The 22,097-nt window shown below is 35.7% G+C and overlaps 1 protein-coding gene across 1 annotated transcript in view; it reads right to left on the bottom strand.

Moving 5' to 3' along the window:
- SLC26A7 (solute carrier family 26 member 7) overlaps positions 1-22,097 on the bottom strand; it is a 445,736-nt gene that overhangs the window by 256,183 nt on the left and 167,456 nt on the right. Inside the window, exon 2 of the mRNA XM_033125821.1 lies at positions 3,892-4,112. Coding sequence (XP_032981712.1) covers positions 3,892-4,084 — 193 coding nt within the window. The 5' untranslated portion in view covers positions 4,085-4,112. The remainder of the gene's footprint in view (positions 1-3,891; positions 4,113-22,097) is intronic.

Genomic DNA, 22,097 nt, shown 5'->3' with positions numbered 1-22,097 from the left:
TGCTATGTGCCAGGCAATACACAGGTTGGTAAGAATTTAAAGATTAAGACACTGTCTTTGTTTCCAGAATTTACAGACCAGTGTGGAAAGAGTTGTACCAAAAGATTATAATACAATCTATTAAAGCCAAAACCAGAGATATATAAAAAGTACAAAGGGAGTAGGAAAGAAGAAAACATGTCTTCCCAGGAGACTGGGAGGTGTTCTCAGAGAAGAGTTCTCTTTGAGCACTTTTGTTTCAAGGGGCCCAGATTATTAATGATCTAATAGGTTATCATAAAGAACTGAGCTTTTATCCTAGAGGAAATAGAGGTCATTGAAGAATTCTGAACAAGGAAGTGATATGTTCAGATTTTTGTGATCATTCTGGCTGCAGTATAGAATATGGCTTACAGGAGGCGACAGAGTAGAAAATAAAGAACTGCAAGATGATGATTTCAATGATTCAGACAGTAAACTACAGCCACAGTAGGGAGTGGAAATAAGACTACTTGGTTGGAAAGATATTTAGGAACAGGAAAACAGAAACTGGTGGCTGATTTCATGCAAGTGGGCAGAATGCAAAAAGAGAGTGAAGAGTTGAGAATGACTCTTGAGACTCTCTGAGAGGTAGTCTAGAATAAATTAGAGCCAGACTACTTGAGTTCAAATCCTAATTCTTCCACTTATTTTCTGTGTGACTTTAAGCAAGGTATTTATCCTCTCTGAGTCTCAGTTTTATATAAATGCCAAGTGTTCTTACAACAGTATTTACAGGTGTGCCTGAACATTACTGTCATTATTATTGAGTATTATAATTCTTGTTAGGATGGTGTTGCCATTCAGTTTGTTTTAGAAGATTAAATGTTGCATTTGAAGTGCTTTTAGAAGATTCTAGGGTTGCATAGTTGAATATGTGGATCTCAGGTTGGGAAAAAATTTTCATTAGCACAGCGATGGTGTGGTTAAAGCCTCTTATTATGCAGATGAAAGCCTAAGGCATTTTTGGGTCAGACAGCCAGGGTCTGAGTCTCCAGGACACTGATATTTAAAGGGCAGATGGAGTAAGAGGCAAAATCCTCAGAGGCTCATAAGAAGAGAAGGCTAGAGAGGTAGTAGGAGAAAAACAATAGAGCAGTGTCTAAAATCCATGAAAAGTAAGGGTTTTAGAAAGAGTATAGTCAACACAGAAAATGCTATAGAGGAGTCAAGCATGGTAATGACCAACAAGCAGCAATATTTAAGAATTGAGAAATATTTAATAAAATAATTTAACATGGCTACTTGGTATTTGACATGTAGAAAACACTTGAATGTTAGTTTCCTTCATCTTTCTTATTTTAAATGCATTTCTAGGGAGAGAAGAATGAACAACTACTAGATTGAGCTATATAACTTTCCATTTTTGTAGATCAAAAAACACTGAATTCAACAATTTCATATAATTCAACTATGCTGAGTACCTGAAAATCTACTACAAGGATCAGTAGAGTGAAAACAGGTGTTTTTCTATTGTTTGTGTTATGATGCAAGAGCAAAAATTACCTTTACTTTCTTTTAATTTTTCTAAAGAAATGGAGCAGGTAATGGTTGTCCATATTGTATTCACACAAATGAAAGGTAATTATATCTAAATGCCTTTCTTACTCTGTATTCTACTGTAGTGACAATTTTCTTTGTCACTTCACCTTTGAGTCTAAAAACTTCAGGGATGAAACCTAAATGCAATACTGATTTTAAAAATAGGATATTTGCACCTTTCTAAAGAAATGTCTTCTATTATTAATAACATTAGTATTATGAGTAAGTCTCATTATTTTGGGAGTATAGGGTGTAAAGTACAAAATATTAAGAGTGTTGGCTTTGGAATCAAGTCTTGACTCTTCCACTTTTTAGGTGTGAGATCCGGGGAAAATTACATTTCAAAGCCTTCATTTTGTTATATGGAAAAAGGAAGAGACTGCTGTCTCTTGGAATTTTGGTAAGATAGGGGAAGATAATGTATGTAAGGGGCTTAGCATAGTGCCTCTAACAACAATGTTATGATATTTTACCTTTCATCTCTCCATAGCGGGTAAGCATGAGAAAGTTTAAGACAATTGTTTTTAAAAGAATAGGTACTTTTAGAAGGATAAGTCTTTTCATACACCAACAAAAACCTTTAAGGTCTTTCTAAGGATGTAGGCTTGTCCAGTCATGGATAGACTTCCAAGAGAACCAGTAGTCAGATCCATAACATTCTAAGATATAAGAATTGAGTAAACTCTGCTTCTCATCAGTTGGGAGCTGGTCAATGTGTTTCTTCAAAACCAATGAAATAAATGAATCGTAAAACAAAATCCCTCAACATCTATTCCCAAATAAATGCCATCATAGGTAGCTTTAACATATCCCCAAATTGTTAACTTGATATTTTACAAAGATAAAAAAACAAATAATTTTTAAAAATATATTTGTCTTTTGTTTCACATTAAATTAAAGCAAAATAAATTTATAAAATACACTGAAACTATCTGATGAAAAAGCCCTTATAAATTCATCACCTAAGTTTCAAAGTGTATGGCAGTATTTCATTTTGAATTTAAAATTGAATGAAAACAGGGCTGAAAATGCCCTAATCTACTATTTATTTTTTGTGTTTATAAAGCTTACTATGTTTTGCTGTTGGCAAAATAGTCATTAAAAATTTAATGTAAGACTATTTAGAAAAAATGGAATCCCATAAAATAATGATAGTATTATGGATCTTAAAGTAAAGACACCAGTACAGATTTAATCACACTAAAAACACAAACACACAAACCAGTTTGTTTCATCTACAGAATAATTCAATTAAAAGTGTGCTTAGAATTTAACAGTATGAATAAATAATAGTTCAAGCCAGGGAGGTAGTCAAATTGCAAGGAAATATGAATCTACAAAGTCTATGCTAAAGAAAGTGTTCCAATTCTCAAGGCACTGACTTTGTGTGGTGAACACACAATGCAATATATAGATGATGTATTATAGAAATGTACACTTGAAAACCTATATAATTTTACTAAACAGTGTCACCCTAATAAATTTAACAACAACAAAGTCAGTTCCTTTCCTTGCTACAGTTAGGAAATTACTACTTGAATTAGTTAAAAAATACAATGAGTATACCTTTAAGAAACACACACACACACATACACACACACGCTCACATTCGTGTACACACTAGTTAACTAAGAGCTTTCACCAAGAGAAACACATATTTAAATCCAGAATATCATTTAGAATTTGCCTTGGGAAAATTAAAATTAGATTTCTCACCAGTTTAAACTTCTTACTGAGAAATAAATACAGTCCATAGTGTGATACAGAATTGAATCAGCATGCCCAGTGAAACATAAGCTCTAAGGACACAGAAGATTCTCTTTGCAAGTAATGATCTTGGCAAACAGCCTCCTATATGTACAGAAAACTGTGTTCCTTGCTTATAGCAGTTTTCAATGATACAACAGGTAATTGTGTGCTGCTAATTCAATTTACAAAAGATGTGTCCAAGCCAGGAGATAGTTTGTAGTTTCATTCAGTGAATGTAGGAATCTATACCAGCAAGGTCATGCTATACAAACTCATACTCCCACAATTACTGATCTTTTACTGTTATATAGTATGAATTTTAACACTGCAAATATGTAATGCCATTCAAAAATTGGTCCAATTACTAAGAGTTAAATAGTAAAAAAAAAAAAGACAACTAAGAAAACGTATATATTTATACAGATATTGAGTATATAAATATTCAATGTGTTTATTACCTCAAAGTTAATTAAATATCTATTTCATTAGCTAAATTGTAGATATGAGTTCAAAATACTCTTCCATTAAAGCAAAGTGACATCTTTTCTGCATAAAACAGGAAAATCAAATGCGGTACATTACCTTGTGTCACCTGTTGAACTGCCAACATTATCCCAGACACAGTATCTGGAAGTAAGTTTTCTTTCAGATTGTAATGTGGTGCCCATTGCAAAATAGGTAGCCGCCTTCTACACCACTGCTTAAAGTCTTCACAGTGGGGGATATGCATCTTACTCCATAGCACATTTTTCTTTTTCCTCTTTGCCCCTGTCATTTTTCAGATTCCTATTTGTAGAAGTCAACTTTAGACAAGGAAAAAAAATCGTTACAGAACACCCCTTCAATGTCAGTCTCCAATTCGTCTGTGGTTTACAATTTCAAAGCTACCCAAAAAATAAATCAGAGAGAGAGAGAGAGAGAGAGAACGCTAGAGACAGAGACAGAGACAGAAAGACAGAGAGAGAGACACACACAGAGAGAGAGATTAATAAAAGCACCTAAATAGCCGGCTGTATGTGTTATTATAGTGCAGCTAATTATTCTAGATAAAAATGTAGATTAAAACCTTGAATTCTTATCTGAATGAGATGGAGAAATCGTTCCTGTTAGTGTAATATTTTTCCAATCTTGGAAAAGTAATGGATTCCTTGTTAAGTTGGTCTAGAGCTCTCTCACCAGTAAAGTCTCTTATATTCTCTCTCATCTTATGTTTTTGTCTCCAATCCCGATAGCTAATGTATTTCTGGGCGTGTGTTGGAGGTGGGCTGGGTTACGCAAATGAAATCAGGAACATTCAACCAATTCAGTCTCTCCCTACAAACTATTCAAAAACATGTATCTGTCAGAGTGGTCGCTCCTGAAAAACAAAATCAGAGAATCTGGACTTCTTTGGGAAGTATATATTGTCAGTGTATCAATTGACTGCCAGTTCTACAAAATTAGAAACACAGGAGGGCATTGCTAAATGTCCTTATCTTTTTTATTCCCCGGTATATGAGATTTTCATTCATACAGAAATATTCAGACAGCCACTGCCCAGTCTAGAAATAGAATAGCCACTTCTCATAAACAAACTGAAATTTCATCTCATGGGGCTACAAAACTAAGCATCACACTGAGCAAATATTGGTGGCAACAGTTCTTCCCTGTCTCTGAAACTATTTGGTTTTCTCGGACTATTTCTAGTTCTCACACTCATGGTTTAGTAACTGAAATTTCTTGAGGAATAATTTATAGTTCAAACTACTGTTTGAAGTATCCCAACTCTTTCTGTGGCACTGCCCTATTTTCACATGACTTTTAGAGGATTTCTTTTTTTAACAAAGGATGTTACATTTTATATTATAATAAAACAGGCTGTCAGATTTTTATTTTTATTTATTATGATTGATTGCTCTACCACAGCGCCCAGAAGAAAACGCCTGCATTTATGAGCTGTGCCATTGGAATTAAACCAAAACACCAATATATTAACTAAAATTGTGAAGCCAAGAAAAAGAATACAATGTTTATAGTTTGCTGCAGCCCTTTTAATGCCTATTAGGGAGTAAAAATCTGGTTTCTGGAAGCCTTCAGAATAACAAAGTACTTAGATCCCCTTGGATACTTCCAAGGTCCCCTGGTGTACATTTTCTGATTGTATTATTTATTTATTTATTTATTTATTTATTTATTTATTTATTTATTTATTTATTTATTTATCTCATTTAAAATGTTCATTCAATTTTTTTCAGTATATTCACAAAGTCGTGCAGTCATCACCACATCAATTTTAGAACATTTTTATCACACCAAAGAGAAACTTCTTACTTTTTAGATATCATCCCCCAATCCTGACATTTTCCTCCCCTTTTACTGCACCGTCCCAACTCTAGACAATCACTAATCTACTTTCTGTCTTTATAGACTTAAGTATTCTGGACATTTCATATAAGTGGAACTGTGTAATCTATGGTCATTTTTTTATTAGTTCCAGGTATACAAAACAACATAATGATTAGACATTTACACCCCTCACAAAGCTATAGACATCGTCTATAGCTGTTACCATACCATTGACTATACTCTCTATGCTGTACTTTACATCCTGTGCCCTTATTTATATGTGGCCAAAAAAAATGTATACACATTTTAAGAAAGGAAAAAACTGTATTAAAATTGTAATACTCAATATATACTGATAACAAAAGATGAATAAAAGTCACGTTGGACTTCTGCAATTACAAGAGGTGCTCAAAGTGGTTACCATCAGCATAATTTTAATTCAGCTTTTTCCTTTCTTAAAATGTGTATACATTTTTTGGGCACCCTCTGTGTTTATAGTTGACATTCAATATTATTCTACTTCAGGTGTACAGCGCAATGGTTAGGCATCTACACAATCTACAGAGTGATCCCACTGATAAGTTCAGTACCCATTTGGCACCCTACATAATCTTTACAACATTATTGATTATATTCCCCATACTGTATTTCATATCCCCATGACCATATTGTGACTACCAATTTGTTTTTAAATTAAGGTGAAGAGCTTCACCTTAATTTAAAGGTGAAGAGCTTCCCTTTCAGCCTTCCAAAGATGGTGTCACTTACTATCTGTGCAAAAATACCTTTCTTTTTAAATCCAATGAATCCTAAATATGTAGCAATATATGTATATTTTATTCATAAAGCAGGACAGAATTTGCCTTGTATTTTACAAATTCTTTACATTGTTAAATTTACAAACTTTTCATTAATTTAGATTTAGAGTTCCATATATAATATAATATAATGTAATATAACATAATATATACCGGGGGTGCCAAAAAAATGCATACAAGTGGACACTTTGGTAAACATTGCTCAAGCAGTAGTTTGCTGTAATCAGAAGTGTCTGGAAGCTGATGGTAACCACTTTGAGCATCTCTTATAATTGCAGAATTTAAACTTGACTTGTATTCATCTTTTGTTATTGGTATACTCATATATTGAGTATTACAATTTTAATACAGTTTTCCTTTCTTAAAATGTGTATATTTTTTTTTGGCACCCTTTGTGTTTACTGAATATATATGAGGTCTGACAATTAAGTTTTCGAACTTGTTGCAACAATGTTGCTAACCTTTTTTGCTATCAGAGGGATTATTCATTATGAATCTGTACCAACTGGACATACAGTTAACCAAGTTTACTATTTCAAAGTGCTGAAAAGGCTACATGAAAAAGTTAGATGACCTGAACTTTTTGCCAACAATTCATGGCTCTTGCATCATGACAATGCACCAGCTCACACAGCACTATCTGTGAGGGAGTTTTTAAGCCAGTAGACAAATAACTGTATTGGAACACCCTCCCTACTCATCTGATCTGGCTTCCAATTACTTCTTTCTTTACCAACGATAAACGAAATATTAAAAAGGAGACATTTTGATGGACATGAAGGGTAATGCAATGACAGCTCTGATGGCCATTCCAGAAAAAGAGTTCCAAAATTGCTTTGAAGGGTGGGCTAAGTGCTGGCATCAGTCTATAGCTTCCCAAGGGGAGTACTTCAAAGGTGACCACAGTGATATTTAGCAATGATGTATGTCGAACTTTTTCTAGGATGAGTTTGTGAACCTCATTGTCATACCTCATATTACTTTTATAATCAAAATTAACAAAAAGTTTTTTTTTCAAAACAGATCTAGATCATAAATTCAAATCTATGCTGACAAAATAATAACAATAATTGAAAGCTTAAATAAAATCACCAGTCAACAGCAATGGTTTGTGTAATTTCAATCTTTTTTTAAAAAAACTTTGTGTTACATGTTAGTAACAAAGAATTCACATAAACATGATTATTAGAATTGAAAATGAATCTGTACCAAAGTATCTAAACATATTAGTGCCAACAATTGTTCTAAAACATCCTAAGACCGGGAAGGAACAGAAATTTGTTCAATAAAATAGTTCTGTAGCCTCTCAATCAAAAGACTCCTAAATATTAGAATAAATCTTTCCTAAAAATCGTTTTTTAAGATTAAAGATGAAATTTTAATTCCAAATTTTTTTCCAGTTTCATATACTTACACATTATTCAAAATATGCCAAAATCTCACTTCAGAGCATGGTGTCAACTCTACTTATAATCAGCAATAACAAAAAAGAAACCTTTATTACAAATTTATTATGTCTGACAGAAAAAGTCAAGAACCATATGACTTCACTCATATGTGGGATATAAAACTGAAAGCAACAAAGAAACAAGACAAACAAACAAAGAAACAAAAATTCAGACACTGAAAACAGTTTAGTGGTTACCAGAGGGCAAGGGGAGAGGGAAAAAGGGGTCAAATATATGGTGATGGAAGGAGAACTGATTCTGGTTGGTGAAAGCACAATGCAATATATAGATGATATATTATAGAAACATACACTTGAAACCTATATAATTTTACTAACCAATGTCACCCCCAATAAATTTAATTAATTAATTAATTTAAAAATAAATTTATTCACACCCATGAAATTCTCAGAGTACTTTAACCCAGCCCATAAAAACAAACAAACAAAAAAACACACTAGAAATATTTACTCAAAAGTTTCAATGACTAACTTTAGGTTAGATTTCAATACTACATGTCATGTATATGAGACATTTCTTTTTTTTTTAATTCTTTTTTTTTTTTAATTTATTGGGGTGACAATTGTTAGTAAAATTACATAGATTTCAGGCGTACAATTCTGCATTACATCATCTATAAATCCCATTGTGTGTTCATCACCCGGAGTCAGTTCTCCTTCCATCACCATATATTTGATCCCCCTTACCCTCATCTCCCACCCCCCACCCCCCTTACCCTCTGGTAACAACTAAACTATTGCCTGTGTCTATGAGTTCTTGTTTCTCATTTGTTTGTCTTGTTCTTTTATTGTTTTTGGTTTATATACCACATATCAGTGAAATCATATGGTTCTCTGCTTTTTCTGTCTGACTTGTTTTGCTTAGCATTATACTCTCAAGATCCATCCATGTGAGACATTTCTTTTCAAATGGCCAGGCAACACCTATATAAATAAAAAAGATGAACTTATTGTCTTCTACCTACCATGTGAAATGATAGAAAGATTTTTCTTAAAATATTATTTTGATCACATCCCTGAGCTGTTTGAACTTTCAGTGTTCTCCAATATCAAACTTAAACTCATAAGCACAAGCATATGACCCTTCTCCACTCCCCTATCTGTCTTTGATTAGCTTCCCATCAACTCTTTAATTCATCAAGTATTTATTGAAAAACCACATTTTGCAAGACTCTCTGTGAAGTGCTCTAGAAGGGCAGGGTGTGTGTGGATATATTGTTTCTATTTCTAAGATGTCATTTTTATTGGTGGATATTTTCCCCATGCTCCAATGAGGCTTTTTTGGGTTAACATCTTAACCAGCCCAAATGCATAACGAATTCGTCTTTTGAGTAGTCTCATTGGGACATTCTTCAACCTCTCATGTGTTAACTTCCATAACACTTAATGATGTCTAGTTTTCTGGATAAATTAACTTTCCAATAAAAATTTAAAGTACTCATACTTAGAATTTCTTGGGACCTTAAAGCCATGGAACATATATTTCTTTTGAGCTAGTTTTTGCTTGCTGCTTTACATTCCATATCTCACAACATGCCGCATTTTGCCGTGTATAATGTGCTTTTTTGCCCAAATTTGTGAGGGGAAAATAAGAATGCCCATTATACATGGATAGTACTAATTCCATATCTATATACATGTTTTTAATTATTTTATTTATGCTTATGAGTTAAAAGTGTAAGTCTAGAAATCAATACGATACCCGTATGTAAAATAATACCCTGGAATATGATAATCATTTTTGTTGAACTTATGACGAACTTGTAATGATGAAGAGTTCTTGGCCTTCTATGATGCGTAAATATCATAAATTTGTTTCCAGTACATAAAATTTCTATACCATAATATGTTTTAAAAAATGAACGCTAAAATGCTTTTATAATACAAAAAAACAAATACCTAAATGTAAACAAATAAAAATTTGAATTAAAAATTAAAACAAAAGATATTTTCCCCTGAAAGTTTGGTCCAAGAATGTGGGTGTGCATTGTACACGGGAGTGCATTATATACAATAAAATACAGTAATTCAAATATGGGCTACCACTAATGTCTTGTTACCAAAAAGCACATAATAATATTCAAAAATTCTCAGTGCTCAAGCTTATTTATCATAGGAAGTCAAATTGGATGGCTAAAGTATAACTCAAACAGAGGAGTCAAATAGAAAAAGAAAAAATGATTACAAATTTATAATTTATTGGAAAATATAGACAAAAAGTCAAACAATTTTAGTTTATTAAAAATTCAAATTTTAAGGGATATTTTAGTCCTTCCATAAAGCATTTTTTTTTTTATTTTAAGAAGTAGCACACAAGGAATAGAAACAGAACTGTATTTCTCCCCTTTAATTAATTAGTGGCATAACTAAAAGCACATAAGATGATGCAAAGTTTACATAGATGCAAATTACACATAGATTTCAATATTTTACACCATATTCACTATATTATTATTGGCAGTAAAATGTACATATACTAGAGCAGATAAACCAACCCCCAAGGACCATTACTTTTTCTTCATGTGAAAAGGAGAATAACAAAAAATATATATTTGAAGTGTACTATGGAGCCAGACAACTAACCAGCATGGCTGAAATGCCATGCCAACTTTTTAAGATCTTTGAGGGGAGGATTTTGGTAAGTAAGGTAGCAAGGACAATGCCTGGCATGTGGGAGAAGTACTAATAAATGTTAGTTGTTAGTGCCTATAAATTTCTTTCATTAGTTGCTAAGATGATTTGAATGATGTGTGTATTTTAACAATTATAAATTGAGCTTTTAACATGCCTTAATGCATTGAGTATAAAGGAAAAATACAACATATGTCTTAATTTCCATCATTATTCAATTAGAATGGAATGTTTTCTTCTCCTGGATGGACAATCTTATCCAGTTTATAATTTTTGCAAACTGATCTACTTAATCCACCTCCAAATTGAATAACCACCCAAATCTGTTTCCATCTGCCTTGCTTGACCCAAAATTCTGATTTGCACTACAGCATTATTCATCTTCAAAAATTGGTCATGTACTCCTGTCTAGTTTGGAGATCTGTATTCCAACTCCATTCTCCCCACTCAAACTCAAAAGTGTCCTCAAGGTGGTCCTGAAATTCCTAAACTTTGCACTTAATTTTATCTTCTGGTATTTATCCTCTATGTTCTGAATATGATTAACAAAAAGGCCATCCATATCTTGTGCCAATACAGATGAATTAGTTCTTAAGTTGAATTATTAAAATGAGGATTTGAGAAGAATTTTAAAGGAGTACATCCATGCTCAGCAAATTTGCGTAAATCTATTATTAGTGACATCTGCCATCGGCATTGATAGGAGTGTAAGGTTACCATTATTGGTCTAGGAGTTCATAATCTAAGGTGATTCTTAATGAGACCTAGCAGAAATATTTTCTCATATTTGCGTCTATAAATCATTTTTAACAAATTGACTGTGTGTCTCAACCCAATCTATAAAAACAAGATTTTATTGTACCTAGAAACTTAAAACCTAGTGCAAAGTAAGAAGTGATGAATATGTTTAGGAGCACACAGTATTTATTCATTTATTTTATTTTTATTTTTTTAGTTTTAGGTGCACAAGACAAAGTAATACTTAGACGTTTATCATTTATATCCCTCACACTGTGGACCTCCCTCCCCCATCCACTATCTCTCTGACATCGCACCGAGCCATCCCATTTCCACTGTCTCCACTCCCAATGCTGTACTCCGCCTCTTGTAAGTGTATACATACATATATATACATATATATATAATATTATAGTTGGCATTCATTATTGTTCAGCTTCAGGTGTACAGTGCAGTGATCAGGCATCTACATCTTCCCTGAGGTGGTCTCCCAAATGGGACACATGTCCCTCGGATACCCTACAAAAACTTTACAAAATTATTGATTACATTCCCCAGATTAATTTTCAAAACCCCGTGGCCATCTTGTGGTTACTGACTGTTTTCTAATCTCCTCACCTTCCCCTTTACCCCCACCCCCCCACTCATCTAGCAACCCTCAGTTTTTCCTCTTTGTCTCCAAAACTGTTTCTGATTAGTTCATTAACTTATTCTTTTCTTTAGATTTTGCATATAAGTGAGATCATATGGTACTTATCTTTCTCTGTCTGACTTATTTCACTTAACATAATGTTCTCTATGTCCATCCATGTTGTTGCAAATCGTAAGATTTCTTTCTTCTTTATGGCTGTGTAATACTCCATTGTATAAATGTACCACAGTTTCTTAATCCAGTCATGTACCGATGGGCATTTCGGTTGTTTCCATGTCTTAGCTATTGTGTATAGTGCTGCAATAAACATAGGAGTGCATAAAGATTTTTGAATTGGAGTTTTGGATTTCTCCGGATAGATACCTAGGAGTGGAATTACTGGATCATAGGGTAGTTCCATTTTCAGATTTTTGAGATACCTCCATACTGTTTTCCATAGTGGCTGCACCAATCTGCAATCCCACCAACAGTGCACAAGCGTTCCCTTTTCTCCACTTACGCGCCAGCACTTGTTTTTTGATTTATTGATGATAGCCATTTTGACTGGGGTGAGGTGGTATCTCATGGTGGTTTTTATTTGCATTTCTCTGATGATTAGTGAGGTTGCGCATTTCTTCATATGTCTGTTTGCCATCTGTATGTCCTTTGTAGAAAAATGTCTCTTCATGTCCTCTGCCCATTTTTTAATTGGGTCGATTGTTTTTTTGGAGTTGAGTTGAGTGAGATTTTTATAGATTTGTGATATTAATCCCTTATCAGATATATCATTGGCAAATATCTTTTCCCATTCAGTAGGATCCCTTTTTGTTTTATTGATGGTTTCCTTTGCTGTGAAAAAACTTTTTAGTTTGATGTAATCCCACATGTTTATTTTTTCTCTTACTTCCCTCGCACGAAGGGATATATCAGTAAAAATCTTACTCCGGGTAATGTCTGTGAAGTTTCTCCCTATATTTTCTTCTAGGTATTTTAAGGTTTCAGATCTTACATTTAAGTCTTTAAGCCATTTTGAATTTATTCTTGTATATGGTGTAAGGAGGTGATCCAGCTTCATTTTTTTGCATGTGTCTGTGCAGGTTTCCCAGCACCATTTATTGAATAGACTGTCTTTACCCCACCGTACATTCTCGCTTTCATTGTTGTAGATTAAATGGCCATATAGGCATGGATTTATTTCTGGACTCTCTATTCTGTTCCATTGATCTATGTGTCTGTTTTTATGCCAGTACCATGCTGTTTTGATTACTGTAGCCTTGTAGTATAATTTGAAGTCAGGTATTGTTATACCTCCCACTTTGTTCTTATTTCTCAAGATTGCTGAGGCTATACGGGGTCTTTTGTGGTCCCGTATAAATTTTAGGATTATATGTTCTATTTCTGTGAAAAACACCGTTGGTAGTTTGATAGGAAATGCGTTGAATATGTATATTGCCTTAGGCAGTATGGACATTTTAACTATATTAATTCTTCCTATCCATGAACATGATATGTGTTTCCATCTATTTATATCTTCTTTCATCACACAGTATTTATGCCTAACAATTCTTTTAGCTGTCTATAAAGAAGGAATTACTTTTGATGGGCAATCTATTAACCTATAAAATAAAAGAAAATGTCCACCTAATTAAATGCATACTCTAAAAGTCTCCAATCTGATGAACATTCTTATTATTTGAAGTGACTGTTTTAATGGGTTGCTTTAAAAATTATACAGGATGACCAGAATGTTTTCTAATACATCTCCATGGGTTACCCATCCCTAAGAAGTCCCAAGAATGAGGAAGCATTATATTTTAAAAGACTTAACATAATTAGGATTGTAAAACCAAGGACAAAAGATTTAAGAGTTCAAGGTCTCACCTGCCCTTCTAGAATTGATTCCTGAGATTAGGAATAAGGTTGTATATATGATCTTTCCCACATTCTAATCAACATCTTGAGCAGATAATGCTCAAAACTGAATATAATGAAAGTGCCTGTATCACATTCATCAATAAAGCAATTTCTGAATCAGATGACCCATCTCAGGTACAGGATAAGAAAAGTATTTTCATATCCCACCTCCATTCTCATGGACCATAAGATCACTGGTAAATAGTGACCAGATGAAAGCAGAGAGCTTATCAACTTCTCCATAAGTACAGAAAAATAAAGAACCCCACCACAGGAACATGCTTTTTGTTCCTATCAGCCCTAAGATAATCATCAGTTAAGGAGACTAAGATAAGAAGGATAGATAGAATACAATTCCTTTCCTGCTGATCTTAATTATTTTGAAGAATCCACTTCCTTTTGTTGGTAATTTAATCATATTGAAAATAAAGAATGTCGTGGAGGTAAAACCCCACAAAAAAATAGCAAAAAATTGGGGGCCAAAGAACGTCAAAGAGGAATATTTTTATGTGGCAGGGTATATAGTGAAATCATTATTACAATGGGGATGGAGACTGAAAATCTCAGAATCTATCACAAGAAGGGAAAAAATACAGAGAGACTGAGATAAAGGATTAGAGATGGAACACTGACAAATACAGAGGGGAAAAAAAGAAAGAAAAGGGCTGGAAAGTATGGAATTTAGCAAGTAATGGATACAAAAAGCAGATCGCTGTTGTTTGAATAGTAAATGGATGATAAGAAAATAGGGGCTAATCTTTCAAGAAGTGTAAGTATATAGGATGCAGAGGAAGCTTGAATTTTTTTTGAGGAAGGAAAAAGATGTGGTAGAGAAAAAGAGTGAAAATGAGACAAGCATAATGATACCAGATGGAGTAGGTGTGGAAAGAAGCAGGAAGCAAAAGGTAAAGGGCACAGATCATAGGATTATCCTCTATGAATAAAGGGAATACACAGAGAGAAGGGAGGGAGTCAGAGACAGAGAAAAAAATTGAGTGAGTTTTTGTTAAACTGCCCCAAATTAACTGGAATAATAAGGTAACATTGCCAAATTTAGCTAATCAAAATACAGGACACTTAGTTAAATCTGAATTTCAGATAAACAGGAATATTTTTTAACATAAACATGCCCATGTAATATTTGGAATATACTTATACAAAAAAATTAATTTCTTTGTTGTTTATCAGAAATTCAGATTCTTGCATGGGATAGACTTACATATATATATATATATATATATATATATATATATATATATATATATCAAATAGACAGTTTTTTCACAAATATGTATTCTCAAGAACACCTTTTAAAAGTAATGGAAGGAAACCATATTATGTTTATGTTAAACATACTCTACTATTTTTCCCTACACCCTTATTTTCATACAGGCAACTGGATTGGAAATACCAACACAAAATTCTGGTTGTGTCCTACCATTAACTTGCTGTGTGACCAGCAACCACATCTGCCAATGAAGGAGGCAGGGTAGCAGTCAGATAGGGTTTGAATTCCAGTTCTGCCACTTCTTGGCTTTGTCATCTTTAGCAAGTTTGGCTGACAGAAGGGTTAATTAAATAATTTACCAACAATACTAAGTACAAAGGTCCTCACAGAGTAAGCAGTTGACAAATATTACAGATTGGTGTGGTGGCAAATGGCGCTAGGAGTAGCAGCAGTTGTAGTTGTAGTAGTTTTATTCTAAGCATTTGTAAATTTTATATAGTAGAGAGTTTTGTCAGAACTATTTGTGATAATATTGATAATCAGTAATAGTTTGATTTCAGGCTTGTAAATTTTGACATTCATATTTAAACTATAATCAAAATCTTTGTAACAAATATAAACAATAGTGCTTCCTGTGTGACATACATGGTTAGTGAAGCGTCCAGTTCTAACTCTGTAAATCAAGTGTCACCTACTGGTTGTCAAGTCAATAACAAACAAGAACACCTGGTTACATGTTGCTAGGACTTGTAGCTGCACGGAACTTATCAAATATATATTAATGATGACTATTGATGATAATTAATATTTTCCATAATATATTACATCAATTTGTCTCACTTTGTTTCATTAAAATGATGCATGTTCTACCCACAGGAGGGTATTTGTTATCTGCTTCTTTTATTTACTTTCACCTAACAGTCTAACATTCTTTGCTAAAGAAACAAATTTCTGCTGTACATGATGTTTCAATTATAAAATTACTCAAATGGATTTTGGATTTCTCACAGCTTTTCCTAACTCCATTGTTCCCTGAAAATCTCAGAAGGGGAGGCATGTTAGGGAGAATCGGAAATATGAAGCCTGAGGCTTACTCAATTACCAGTTTCAAATTTTTTTCTTCTCTCTAGGTTAGAGGTTTCTATTTTCTTTCTCATGCAGCCAAGAGGATCTATGCTTTTCTCTGGGAAAAGAAATTTATTTTCCCAAAACTCAAACTGAAATATGGTGGTGAACACACAATGTGATATATAGATGACGTATTACAGAATTGTACACTTGAAACCTATGTAATTTTGCTAACCATTGTCACCGAATAAATTTTAATTAAAAAAAATATTCTGAGAGACGTCATCAAAATGGCGGCATGAGGTGAGCCTCTGTAAATCTCCCCTGGAATTTACAACTAATCAAACAACTATAACTCCACAAAGGACTCCCTGCACAGCAGACAGTCAAGACGCGGAGGACCACTACTGAATTAACCTACAGGTGGGTGAATCACAAGAGCGGGGGTTGAGGAGGGAAGGGAGAAATGTGGAGACGGAGCAGAGCAGGCACAGGATGCAGACCTAGTTCAGTGCTCCGAGCTCGCTGCATCCCGGAACTACTGCAGCTGCGGGAGAGTGAACAACTTGGACTGCTAGGGCTCTGTTTATGGCCCACAGGGCTGAGGCGGCAGTATATAACACGGCTGAACCCAACACTCACGGCAGAGACCTCAGAGAAAAGACTGAGGGAAGAAGGCTGAAAACGGTGGTTTAAGCCCTCACTGCCAAGCAGAGAACAGAAGACGTAAGCACTGAGACTAGCCACCCCCTCCCTACCCTCCCAGAGCTCGACCCGCCCCCACATGCCCGGTGCTAGAAGCAGAACAGTAGCAGTGTCAGATCAAAAGAACAGAATATTTTCTGTTCTGAGAACTGTGGACTGCAGACATAGATTCACAGCCCAACTAGTTCCAGTAAAGGAGTAGGAGCTGTGGAAACAGGACCAGCTGTGGTGGTCTGGGCCACCTCTTACAACTCACCCCGCCCCTGACCCCACCTATCTAGGTGGATCCCTGCAGGAGTAAACAGAACTGGTGAAACACACGGGCTCTAAATCTGGTACAGGAAGAGCTTTGGAACTTCAAAATCTCTCCGCATACCCACACGGACACAGCGCCCTGTGACCCAGGCAAACTATTAACAGAGGAGAAGCCCATCTCCCAGGGAATCCCACCATTGTGTGAGAAGCTGGAATAGTGCAGAGAAAACATAGCACTACAGTGTGAGACAGAAAAAAAGGCTGCAGTCAGAGAGAAAATAAAACATTCTACCAACAAGTACTGGAAAACAAAAGAAAGACCTCTTCCTATCATCCTGTTGCAGAAGCCACTCCTGTAGATGTCTAGGAAGAGAAATAATAAATCATTAATTGTCATGAATAACCAAGGCAACAAGACAGCTCAGAAAGAAAGTGAAAAGTCTCCATAAAAGGAACTTAAAGATATGGAAATATGTGACTTCAATGACAGAGAATTCAAGATTGCAGTTCTGAAAAAACTGAACAAGATGCAAGAAAACACAGAAAGGCAGTTTAATGAACTCAGAAACACAATCAAAGAACAGCATGAGCATTTTACGAAAGAGATTGAAATTTTAGAAAAGAACCAAATACAATTTCTGGAGATTAAGAACTCAATAGAAGAAATTTAGAGTGAAATAGCCAGCTTAGGTAGTAGAGTTGACCAGAGAAGGAAAGAATCAGTGACATCGAAAATAGAAACCTGGAAATTACACAGATGGAAGAAGAAAGAGACTTGAGACTTAAAAGAAATGAAAGAACTCTACAAGAACTTTCTGACTCCATCAGAAAGAGCAATATAAGAATAATGGGCAGGTCATAGGAATGGTGGCAGCGGGGCGTACTTTTTGAGTTCTCCTCCGGATCTTATCACAAACGGGACATCTATCAAATCAAATACATTCACAAATCAAATACATACCATCAAAGGACTCTATGCTCATCACGCAGAACAGCTAAGAGACTCGTGCAAGGATTACTTGAAGGTGGACAATTTGGGCGAGCAGGGGAAGAGGGAAAGGAGCAGAGTGGAGACGCGCCCCACATCTGCGGTGGTGGAAACGTGGCCAACATCCGCAGCTGTAGAGACGCAGGGGATCCCAGGACAGAAGAGAGAACACAAAAGCCAGGAGATTGGCTCTTTCCCTGCATCCCACAGCTGATCTCTTCCACCGAGGAAGAGATCCAGCATATCCAGCATTTGAGGCAATAACCTCAGCTGAGACCTCCAGTTGGGCCCTAGGCTGGACAAAGGACACAAACTCCATACTTGGGCCCCTCCCCCTTCTCTTCCAATCCTACCCCCGCCCTTCCAGAGACTTAAACTGGTCCCTGAACTGAGGAGTAGTGTCAGATTACAGAGGAAACTTAATGCTCAGGCTCTGGGAAGACTGGCGTGCTGCTCTGACCCAGGGAAGAGGCTGGGAAGAGTGTGATTTTTGCTGGGCTAGTAGAGAAGAGACTCCTCTACCCCAGCTACCACTTTTTCTGGCCTGTAGGAATAGTGTGACATGGCTGGGCTGGGAGAGAGAAAACCCCTCTATCCCCAGACCCCACCCTTTCTGGCCTGCATAGGGCAGGGCAATTACAACTGTGGAGGCACTCCCAGGGCTCAGCAGTAGGCGGCAGACTCAGATCTGGGCTTTCAGCAGCTCAGAAATCTCCCACCCACACCACACACACACACACACACACACACATGCGCGCGCACTTGCGCATGCGGAAGAAGTGCCCTAAAACTCAAGAGAACTGAACATGCTACTCTCAGTGCGCATATGTGCAGGCAAGGGCAGAAACTGCACTGACTTTGTAGAAACTACCATCTGGACCCCTCAGCCCCACGCATCTGAATCTGCAGTCCCAAAGTCACTCTGGGCACCAGGTGACAGGCTCTGCCTGCACAATACACAAAGGACTCCTTGGTACAGCAGAGGACAACCTGGAGATTTCTTGGTAGGCTTAAGCCAAGACTGGCATTGCTTTTTGTTTTGTTTTGTCTTTATATCTTTGATATCTTTGCCTGTGTCGAGTGGGGGTTGTTGGTTGTTTTTACATGTGAACGTATTGGATTTTTTTCTTTGTTGTTGTTGTTGTGCTTGGTGATTTGCTTTGTTCTGAAATTGCCCTAGCGTGGCCCAGCTTAAGAGGCACAAGATTCAACATACCCAGAGACCAACTCCAGACCAAACCAGAGTACTACCAAGTTTGACCTACAAGTGACACATCCAGAGGGAATTCTCTACAGGCACAAGAGCCCATAGAAGCCAAACCACATTTAAGTGGTCAACCCTCACGCAGCAGAACACCCTATGGTGGGCAGAGCCAAGTCTCACAACGAGTCAGCCTAGGAGTTAACCCCACCTACTCACAAGCAAAAAGCAATTAAAGATCTTCTCTAACAGGGCAATATACACAACACAAGAGTCACCTTTGGAGCACATGCAGAGGAGAAGAACGAAGTAGTGCAAGTCAAATATAAAGGACACATACTACATAAGATAAACCAGCAAGAACTAAGAACTCTAGGGGATCTACCTAATACATTGAAGCAAACACAGAGAGTCAGCCAGAATGGGGAAACAAAGAAACATGTCCCAAATAAAAGAACAGAAGAAACCTCCACAACTGGAACCAAATGAAACAGAGGTAACCAACCTATCGAGACATAGTTCAGAACACTGACGATAAGAATGTTTAAGGAGCTTAGAAACGACATAAAGAAGGACATAAAAAAGGATGTAGAAATCATAATGAACAACCAGTTAGAACTAAAGAACACAATTACCGAAATAAAGAACTCACTTGAAGCAATTAGCAGCAGGTTATATGAAGCAGAGGATCGAATCAGCGACTTAGAAGACAAGTTAGCAGAGATTACCCAAACAGAACAATAGAAAGAAAAAAGAATAAAAAACTATGAAAATGTTTTAAGAGACTTCTGGGATAACAGCAAGCGCAACAACATGTGCATCATAGGAATACCAGAAGGTGAAGAGAGGAAGCAAGGTATTGAGAACATATTTGAAGTAATAATGTCTGAAAACTTCCCTAACCTGATGAAGGAAACCAACATACAAGCCCAGGAAGTGCAGAGAGTTCCAACCAGGATAAATCCAAACAGGTCCACACCAAGACACATTATAGTTAAAATGGCAAAGGTTAAAGAGAAAGAGAGAATCCTAAAAGCAGCAAGAGAAAGACAGAGGGTTACATACAAAGGAACTCCCATAAGACTATCAAATCACTTTTCTACAGAAACATTTCAGGCAAGGAGGGAGTGGCAGGAGATACTCAAACTGATGGAAAACAAAGGCCTACATCCTAGATTGCTTTATCCAGCAAGGCTATCATTTAAAGTTGATGGAGAGATAAAGAGCTTCCCAGAAAAGCATACGCTAAAGGAATTTATTACCACCAAGCCACCATTGCAAGAAATACTAAAAGGACTTCTGTAAATGGAAGAAAGATGAAAACAATCTAACTACAAATTTTAAAATGGCAATAACTATGTACCTGTCAATAATCACTTTAAATGTAAACGGATTAAATGCTTCAATCAAGAGACAGGGTGGCTGAGTGGATAAGAAAGCAAGACCTTTGTATATGCTAAGATCAAAAGACAAACACAAGCTGAAAGTGAAGGGTTGGAGTAAGATATTTCATGCAAATGGAAATGAGAAAAAAGCTGGAGTTGCAATACTTATATCTGACAAAATAGACTTTAAAATGAAGAACATATTAAAAGACAAAGATGGGCACTATATAATAATAAAGGAATCGATCCAACAAGAGGAAATAACCCTAGTAAACATCCATGCACCCAACATAGGAGTACCTAAATATATAAAACAGATATTGACTGACATAAAGGCAGAGATCAACAGTAACACTATCATAGTAGGGGACTTCAACACACCTCTGACAACAAAGGACAGATCTTCCAGACAGAAAGTCAATAGGGAAACAACGACCTTAAATGACACATTGGACCACTTGGATTTAATCGATATTTTCAGAGCATTTCACCCCAATGCTGCAAAATACACGTTCTTCTCAAGTGCACATGGAACATTTTCCAAGATAGACCATATGTTAGGCCACAAAACAAGTCTTGATAAATTTAAGAAAATTGAAATCATACCAATTGTCTTCTCTGATCACAATGCTATGAAATTAGAAATGAACTACAGGAAAGAAACTGGAAGACACACCAATTCATGGAAGCTGAATAACATGTTACTAAATAATGAATGGGTCAACCAGGAGATCAAGGAAGAAATCAAAAGATATCTTGAGACAAACGAAAATGAAAACACGACGACCCAAAATCTACGGGATGCCGCGAAAACAGTCCTAAGAGGGAAATTCATAGCATTGCAGGCCTACCTAAAGAAACATGAAACATCACTAATCAACAGTTTATCTTCAGACTTAAGGGATCTGGAAAAAGAACAGCAAAATAAGCCCAAAGGGAGTACAAGGAAGGAGATAATAAAGATCAGAGCAGAAATAAATGAAATAGAAACCAGAAAAACAATACTAAAGATCACTGAATCCAAGAGTTGGTTCTTAGAGAAGATAAACAAAATTGACAAACCTTTAGCCAGACTCATTTAAAAAAAGGGAGAGAGGACCCAAATTAATAAAATCAGAAATGAAAGAGGAGAAGTGACAATAGACACCGCAGGAATACAAAAATATTTTAAGAATTACTATGAGCATCTATATGTCAACAAATTTTACAATCTGAAAGAAATGGACAATTTTCTAGAGGCGTACAACCTTCCAAGGCTAAGTCAAGAAGAAACAGAAAACCTGAATAGACTGATTACCACCAGTAAAATTGAATCAGTAATCAACAATCTCCCAAAAAACAAAAGCCCTGGACCAGATGGCTTTACAGTTGAATTTTACAAAACGTTCAAAAAAGAATTATCACCTATTCTCCTCATGCTCTTCCAAAAAATC

The sequence above is a fragment of the Rhinolophus ferrumequinum genome, chromosome 14 (genome assembly GCF_004115265.2).
Source record: "Rhinolophus ferrumequinum isolate MPI-CBG mRhiFer1 chromosome 14, mRhiFer1_v1.p, whole genome shotgun sequence".
NCBI classification, from domain to species: Eukaryota; Metazoa; Chordata; class Mammalia; order Chiroptera; family Rhinolophidae; genus Rhinolophus; species Rhinolophus ferrumequinum.
Note: the sequence above shows the minus strand (reverse complement) of the source record. Positions and strands in the feature narration are given on the sequence as shown.